The sequence below is a fragment of the Lycium ferocissimum genome, chromosome 3, assembly GCF_029784015.1.
Source record: "Lycium ferocissimum isolate CSIRO_LF1 chromosome 3, AGI_CSIRO_Lferr_CH_V1, whole genome shotgun sequence".
NCBI classification, from domain to species: domain Eukaryota; kingdom Viridiplantae; phylum Streptophyta; class Magnoliopsida; order Solanales; family Solanaceae; genus Lycium; species Lycium ferocissimum.
Window position 1 is genome coordinate 4,602,018 of NC_081344.1, and position 8,905 is coordinate 4,610,922.

The following is an 8,905-nucleotide window of genomic DNA, read 5'->3' on the forward strand; positions in this document are numbered from 1 at the left end:
GTTCCGTTGACAAAACGACATGTATCCATTTTCTTTTTTCTTTATTATTAATATTAATTATTATTATGGAGATCTTGTGTGATCGGGAGCCGGTTGGACATGATTTGAAATTCTGAGATTAAATTATGATTTGAAATCATGTTTAGATATGTAATTTGAATTTCTTAAGTTATATTTTTTTCTATAGACATAAAAACTTCACAAGTTATGAAAATTATCAAAACATTCTCAATTTTTGTACAATCTTACCAAATGAGCAAGTCATAGTTCATAACAAAATTAATGCGCTACTAGAAGGCCTTTCTAAAAAATATAACATTAATTGATCAAACTTTAGTTCAATAAAAAGGAAAATTTAACATGAATAATAATGTAACTACTCCTGTGAAGATAATGAAGTTGATAAATGATTGATAGGCGTACTTGTTAAAAATATCTATCAACTTATGGGTCTTTTTTACAAAATATAAACTTATGAGTTTAAGTTTTACATTTAAAATTTTTAAAACTACAGTTTGAAATCCCAAATCATGCCTTATTGAATGATTTGTGACTTCATCTCGTGACATTCTTGCTGAATGAAAGGATTCAATAGTCAGAAAAAGAGCTATGTCAATCGCTAACTTTACTATGAATATGGTTTTAGCTTAACTTAAATATATAAATTCAATGAGAGTATACCACGGAATATTTTTCAAGGGGAAAAAAAGACTTCCTAGGCAGAAAGAAGTATTCAAAGCCATAGCTTATAGGTAATTTGTACTCAAAAACTGTAACGTGCAATCAGTGGAAAAGAACAGTAACGTTACCAAACATATTATACAGATTCAAAGAACAATTGCGTTAAACAGAAAACATTGCCATTACGAACAACAACAAAAAGAGAAGAAAAAGGTTTTATGAAAAAAAAGAAACTATTCCAAAATTGTCAAAAGAAATTTATAGGTCCTAAGATTATCAAAATTATATACGCATACAATGACTCAGAAATAAAACAGCCATTGGGACCAAAAAGCATACACAAGCTGCTGATATTACAATGTTACAAATCTTTTTAGCGCCTTATGATGCCTGCTGCATCTCCACAAATTCAGCTTGAATGTATAGTGGTTCCTATCACAAATTTTATTGTGTAGTTTCATTCTTGTACCCTGATGCCCTCCCACTTTTACCAATTAAAAATGGCTCGGGGAAATTATTTTCAGGATGAATATCAAGCCCGTGATATGACCTAGCCGCGAAGTACTCTGCACCAGATTTAGCAGTTCCAGTTTTTAGAGTTTGCGAGTCCTTGTCACGAACACGCAGTGCCTTCTCTGTGATGTTTACTAAAGCAGAAACTCCATCCTCAACATCTTCAATCTCTGAAGAAAAGACATTTAAAACCTTAATAAGAAGAACACCTTCAAGTAATAACAAAAGAAAAGGCACCATATGCCGGCAGAAGTAATCACACACACCCACTAGATCAATATAAATGAACAACAAATACGCATCAATCCCAAACAAGTTGGGGTCGGCACAAGATCAATAGAAATTAAATGAAAAAACAGAGCTTCCCTTCTTCTGAAAGCCTCGATCCAAAAAAAGTATTGGAAGCATAGCTATGAAATAAGCAAAATTGAATTTGCAGGATCAAAAAGACTCCATTTACACTGCTGAATAGAGGAAAAGAGAACTTCCAAGACCCAAAAATATATCATGAAACTATATCTTAAAACAAACCTAATTCCTGAACTTAAAAAGTATAAAGACCATCAATAAAACTTATGTTGTAGTAATTGCTTATCCATAACAGTCATAATCAAAATCACGCTTATCCAGAAGTAAAGAAAAATGGACAGTATAACTCATTCAAGAATGATACTCGACAGTTTTATGGTAGATTCATCTTGATAAAAAAACATGTAAGCAGAAGAATCTACCTTGCTGTTCAAAATCTTCCACATATCCACCCTGAATGAATGAAAACCGTGCTTCTGACTGGTCTTTCGCTTCCATGGGGGAAGATGTAATCAAATCCCGAAATTCTGTCACATAAGCCCCAGTCCATTCGTTTCCTCTGGAAAAGATTGATTAAACGATTTAAAAAGATTGCTGCTTCGTCTAGACAAATCAAAAGAAATATCGCCCGCTTGTCTGTATAAACGTGACTATTAGTGATATATTTCATCGATTTTTCCAATTTATTGAAGCACATTATTTAATCAGACGACCTTTTTCCAAATGTAACCAACAAATAGAGGCTGGCACGCACTTGTAAAGAAGAAAAACTTCAGTCCTTTTCTCATTTTTCTGCATTGACTCCTTCCAGTAATGTTCACAACAATTATCTTATAGTGAGAAAAATTAGAGATTCAAGTCATAGTCATGAACCACAAGAGAAGGATTTCAAATTACACCAAATTGATGACGTGAGTTTCACTTAAATGGCTTTTGGAAATCATTATACGATAGAATTAAGATTTGAAAGTAGTAACAATTCAGAGGATCCTATCCTACGAATATATATTCAAAATGTAATATTAGTTTAGGCTGGAGTTGTCTTTTTTTAATTCCCTTCCCCTCCTGGCTTACTCAAACTCCCAGCCCTTAGTTGGAAGTCAAGAGCTATCACCACTAAGAGCACCCTATCTAAAACAAGCCATAAACATTTGTGTGGCTATAAATCATCTCGTTAAGGGTAAAATGAGAAGTTTAAAGTTAAATTGTTTCTAAATATAGAGAAGTGTTGTTTTTTTGGGACATATTAAAAAGGAATGTGTCACATAAAATGGGACAGAGCGGGTGCTGACATAAAAGGTAGTACAACAGTCACAAATTTATAAATTAAGAATGCTTTAAAAATCATAATAAAAAACTTTTGTCTAGCGTCTCCGCTTTTCTTTTCTTGACTTTTTTGTTTTTTCTACTTGTTGTAGCTCCAACCCTCCAAATGTACAAAGCTCACATATCCTAAATCTCCAAGCAGTTTAATTGAGCCAGAACCTCAACACAGGTAAAACTCTCTAGAAACCCAAAAAGCTATGATTGAGTACTTCAACACTATTTAATCTAGCTAAAGTACTGCTTCAGTCTTCGAAATCCTAGAAAATACATCCCCAACTTACCTACATACAACCCCATTGTCGCCTAATTTAATCCTTACTTTTATCCTACATCAAGAAAAGCTACCAATCCAGCTACTCAGCAGCACATGATGCAATGAGCTTCCACCGCACGTGGATGAAGGCTAATAAAATAACTTCTTCTAAAGAAAAGTAGTGCTAACAGAATAGCTTTTTTCTTTGAACTGGTACTATTAAAGCTAACAGAATATCTAATCACTAAAAGAAACGTGACTGAGCTTAACTTGGAAAGGAGTTCGAAATACTACCTGCCGAAAGCAATCATTGCTTCATAAGGAGTAATAACTGGAGCTAAGAACTCTTTACTATCCAATAGAGCAGTTTGTGCACAAGAAACATAAATGAAGACATCGCACTGCAGAAATACAGCAAGAACTTCAGCAAACCAATAAATCATAAAAAAAATACCTCTGAACATCATGAAACTTAGGTGATTTACCTCAGGAAAGTTGGCAAGTTTTGCAGGGTTAGGTCTCCCCATAACAAAAGTATAGGCTTTCTTCCCAGCTCGTGTTATCAGGTCTTTCATCTGATGAATCATGTGGAGGTAACCAGCTGCACCAATAATTGAAGAATAAAAGCCTTAGTCTACCTACTGCAAAGGAATAAAACATACAAATCCAAATCAGATAAGTTGTATGTATACTAGAAAGTACCTACTCCAAGTGTTCCTACCAAGATCCCTATGATGCTAGCATCCTTTGCTTTCTCAATAAGAAAGTACCTGCAGAGACATCATTAGAACAGAATCTGTTAAAAGCATGAGTATCAAAGAAAGAGAAAGCTAACAAAGTTGAAACTAAGGGAATGATACATAAGAGTTGCTAATAATACCTACGCTTAAGAATCCTTTTCTGCTGAGAAAAGTCATTCACCAAAAGATCTTCAATAGCATCATATCTGACTGGGAATAATTCAGAGAACATAGAAGACAACAATCAGTAACATCCAAAAGACAGAACTAACAACAGAGAGAATTGTCTACAGATAAATCCTACTGAAAAAACGAATCTTCTAATCAAAGAGACAATGATTCCTTTCTTTCTTTTTTTAAGAAGAATAAAAGAGAGAAATTTCAGCAACACAAAAAAAGTTAATACTTTTTTCATCTTCAATATTATTAACTAGGAGAACCGTTTGGACTGACAAAAAGTTAAAAGCACATCTTACTAGACCAGCAACGGAAAAAGAAAGGAACAGTAATCATATATTGTTGAGATCAGGAAGTGGAAGAGATATGAAAATAAATAGTATTAGATGGAGGATTTTTACAGACTCAGAACATTAAGACAATTCCCAGGGAGAAACAGACAATTCTAATGTATCTGAAAGACAGTCTTCACAGCCATACAATTTAAAGGAAAACAATGACAACTTTACATACAATTAAATAATATCCACACCTAATTCACAAGTATTATATGACATTAATGTATTGGCAAAGGCTGAGTCATCTGAACCAACATAGAAAAGCAAGTAGTCCTCCATCCTGTGTCCCACAGGAAACGACCACGTCAACCCTCCTATACGGTACGATGCATTGTTCTCCTCAGTAGAACAGCCATTTGCACATTGACCATCACTTAATTCTGGTTTCTCAATCATCGAGCTAAAAGTTTCTGATGGAGTTATAACTGGAGACGTGATATCTGCATAACGAACTTCCAATTTGGAGCATGATTGAGTACCAACTGATGCTTTGATTTCTGTGATTGCATGTGCATATTCAAGTCCATAAAGAACCTGCAGTTATAAGCAAAACACTTCAAAAAACATTTTAATGTAGAATTTAGACTATCAATTTTTTTGGAGACATTTGAGTGGCATAGAAATCCTTAACTAGTCCAATAGAGTATTTAAAATTCTGACAGTTCTTATTGCTGTATGAATAATCAGAAATCATGATGGTAAAACCTCCCAGCACTATGAATCACATAAGGAAGTTGTAAAAATATGGCACTTCGGCCTAACTAAACCCCAAAAGCTAGCTCATGAGGGGAGGTTTGTCCAAGTTCATATATAAGCAGACTAACAATCCATTCCCCAGCCAGTGTGGGACTCTAGCACCCCCTTTATGCCCAGGCCCAATTGGAGCGTGGACAATATAACATAGGTTATAGAGGCCCAAACAGGGAAGGACCTGGCTCTGGCTCTGATTCCATGTAAAGATATGGCCCTTCAGGTTTAGAAAGGACCTGCCTCTGATACCTTGGAAATTGGGGCCTAAAACTCATATTATCCAGACACTCGTTCTTTCCTAATGCGGGAAAAGATTTGAAGCTTCTTGGCCTTTTGTCCTGTACTTGTGACATCTCAATATATAAAGTTTTGTTTTATCTACAAGGGAAATTATCATTCAATTTTCCAAATTTCAAGAAAGCATTATTTACTTCTGTGTTTTAAACAAGAAATGTCAAATAAAGGATCAGCGAAAGGTAACTAGATCAATCTTACTATTTAAATCAACCACTAAACTGAACCAAATTGATATAAAATAACCATCACAGACCAAGCACTAATAGCTAACAATAAGCTTTTAGTGTCACTCCACAATACGTACCAATATTAACCAGAGTGAAAAAGAAACATTTTCACGCTAATATTGTACTAGACAATATATGCTTATTGCAATTTCCCAATGATAAACCAATGCAGAAGCAAACAATAGACAAAGGAAGTAGCAGTTAATCATACCAAAATAGGTTTTCCAGCTTTTATAGCATACTCGCATAGTTTTTGAGCACACAGTGGCACATTTAGTGATGCTTTCCCGAGGACAAGAAATGCGGGAAGAGTTGACGTCCTGCAGCAGAAATAGTCAAAATCCAAACACTAACTTAGTCAACCGTTTAGAAAGAATCACAAAATAAGCTAAGTGTGATCACTGTGATGAAAATCATAAACATGAAATACTCACGGACTGAAGCAAGTATGACCATAATGGATAACGCAGTCCGCATTGGCATGAGATGCTCCAACTTCATCAACACAACAATTTCCATACATAGTATCCGCCATTACATACAGCCTCACATCCTTTACATCTCCATTACTTCCGGTATGTAACTGGTTGAACGAGCGAAGTTTTTCCTGTAGAGCAGCAACTATCCTCGTCGAATCTTTCAATAGTTCATCTGGGAACTGGCAGTTTAAACAAAAAAACTTATCATTTACCATTCAAAGGCCACTGATCTTCCATAACATGCACCTTTAGCAAGCAACTGTACTACTTCTCAAATGATTTGGAATAGAAAAAGAAACAGAAAGAGAAAGAAAAAACTCTTGCTCTACATTCCTCAGATATATTGTTTTTCCAGCAGATGTTATATATGAAAAAACTTTGAATAAATGCACAAGTTGCTCTCAACAAGGAAATTTGAGCTGTGTATCAAATATTTCCACAAAGAAATGGGGTTCGAATGCTTTATCATGATTAAACTAGCCATGAAACGGAGAAGCCCGCACACTGTAGAAGCAGCGCTCACAACCTTCTTGAAGCAACAAGCTTGTCAGAAGAGATTATTTCAACTCAAGAACATATTTACCCCTAATATTCTTCTTATATATCACCCACTACTCCTCACCACTACCCAACCCCACCCTACCACCCACTACCCCCACCCTCACCACCCACCCCTGCACCACCCCCCAACACACACTCAATGACCACCCTCACCCACCACCTACTTATTTTTTTAAAGTTCCTATTTTATCCTTTAACTAAGTTTTATTGATATATATAAAAACTAATTTCCAATTAAGAGTTACGGGTATTTTAGTAAACTTACAAGTTATTATACAGTACCAAACAGTCAAACCAAACAATAAAAATGTTATTAAACCACAACAAACTATACAGTGCATCCAAACATTGTGTTCATTAATACAATACAATACAACACCATACTGTATCATACCATACTGTACATTAATGAACCACGGGAAACAAACATCCAAATTCAGAATATCAATTTTATGTCATTCAGTTTAATAGGAAAAAAAATAAAGTATTTATAGGATTTATGTAGACAATATCAAATGTATTTCTAAAAAATAAAAACTGTAAATTTGGAGAAACAAAATATATGTACCTGAAGTGCAACTCGACGGAAACCTTTAGCTGAGATAAATTCAGCAACACGGTCAATCTCATAAATTGACTCCATATTCATGGAGAAACTAAGTCTCAGTAAATAACAAGCAAAATCCTAAATTACCGATACTAATTACTAATTAGCAAATGACAGCACTAAATTCAAACCCAGAAAATAATTTAAGCCTGGAGCAATCAACAGAGGCTGCTTGGGGAAGCCATGGAAGGTTAGAATATGTAATTCCCTTGTGAAAAATGACAAATATGGTCCCTTATCTTCCATAGTAGATTTAAAATAGTCCCTTAAGTATCATCTAATCATTTTTGGTCCCTTAAGTTTTTCAAAAGTGAATACTTTTTATCGCTTCCGATGTCTACCAAACTTGCAAACTCTGATTCTTAAATTTAGTTGGAATTGTGAAAATAGAAAATATTTAATGAAACTCGCATTTGAAGTACAATTTTTATAATAAAACTCGCATTTGAAGTACAATTTTTATAATGAAACTCGCATTTGAAGTACAATTTGTGCTATGTTTCGTCTATTTTTAGATTTTGGTGTAATTTTTGAAGTTGCAAATTATGTTATTTTTTGGTGTATTTTTTGCGTTTGGTGTAACTTTTTATGTTGGGGTTTTTGGTATTTTGATGAATTTTTTTAGTGTTTCTAATTAAATCTATGTTTTTTTCACAACTTCAATTAAATTTAAAAAGTCAAAGTTTGATTAATTGTTGTGGAGACCAAAAAATATTCACTTTGGCAAACTTAAAGGATAAAATTGCTCAAATGATACTTAAGGACAACTTTAAACCTACTACTAAAGAAAAGGTACCAGTCATTCGAACGAATGCCCTTGTATTGGGGTGGTTTATTTTTTGCCCCTCAAATGTGTGGTCTTTAATTTTTACCCTTCAGCATTTAAGTAACAAAAAGTGGCCAAAAATTTCTCTGACATCGAAAAAACAAAAAAATCATCCGGCATAAGTTTATATTTTCGTATTATAATATAACACAAGTTGTGCCTTACAAGACATAACAAGTTATGCCGTTTAATTCCTACAGAGGCATAAGTTCAGTTCAAAACCCACAAGTTTATATTTTCGTATCATAATATAAAACAAGTTGTACCTTACAAGGCATAACAACTTGTGCCGCTTAATTCCTATGGAACTTATACCGATAGAGGCATAAGTTCAGTTCAGAACCCACAAGTTATACCTTACAAGGCTTAACTTAGTTCTTACATAACTTATTCCTTGCGAAATTAGGTCATAGATAAGGTTACTTTGACCTACAAATTTTCATTAAATAAGAAGCAGGGACAAAGTTAAAGACCATCATATTTGAGGCAAAAATTAAAGACCATCCAAAATGGGAAATCAGTCCAAAAATTAAAGACCATCCAAAATGGGAAATCCGTCCAAAATTTACTTTTTGCCTGAATACATATATAGCCCCTTAAACTTGTCCCATTTTTTCATTTAGACCCCTCAACTAAACCTTGTTCTATGTAACACTTTATCTTGTTAGAAACGTACCTATTAAACCCCTAAAAATAGTCAGGACTAAAATCTAAACGCCCGTGAAGTATCTAAGCGGATGACATGGAAACAGACCAATTAAAAAAAAGACATATCAGCAAAAAAAAAAAAAAGAGGTGGCTACAAACCCACAAAATGACTT

At 34.2% G+C, this 8,905-nt stretch overlaps 1 protein-coding gene across 1 annotated transcript; it reads right to left on the bottom strand.

Annotated features, from left to right (window-relative positions):
- Positions 1-753: 753 nt before the first annotated feature.
- LOC132049378 (uncharacterized) lies at positions 754-7,434 on the bottom strand. The gene is made up of 10 exons (XM_059440141.1): positions 7,220-7,434; positions 6,046-6,269; positions 5,823-5,931; positions 4,532-4,871; positions 3,963-4,032; positions 3,785-3,852; positions 3,568-3,683; positions 3,377-3,483; positions 1,926-2,062; positions 754-1,364 (listed from the first exon to the last, which is right to left on the bottom strand). The coding sequence occupies exons 1-10, from the start codon at positions 7,298-7,300 to the stop codon at positions 1,126-1,128; spliced, it is 1,491 nt and encodes a 496-aa protein (XP_059296124.1). The 5' UTR covers positions 7,301-7,434; the 3' UTR covers positions 754-1,125.
- Between the last annotated feature and the right edge of the window lie 1,471 nt (positions 7,435-8,905).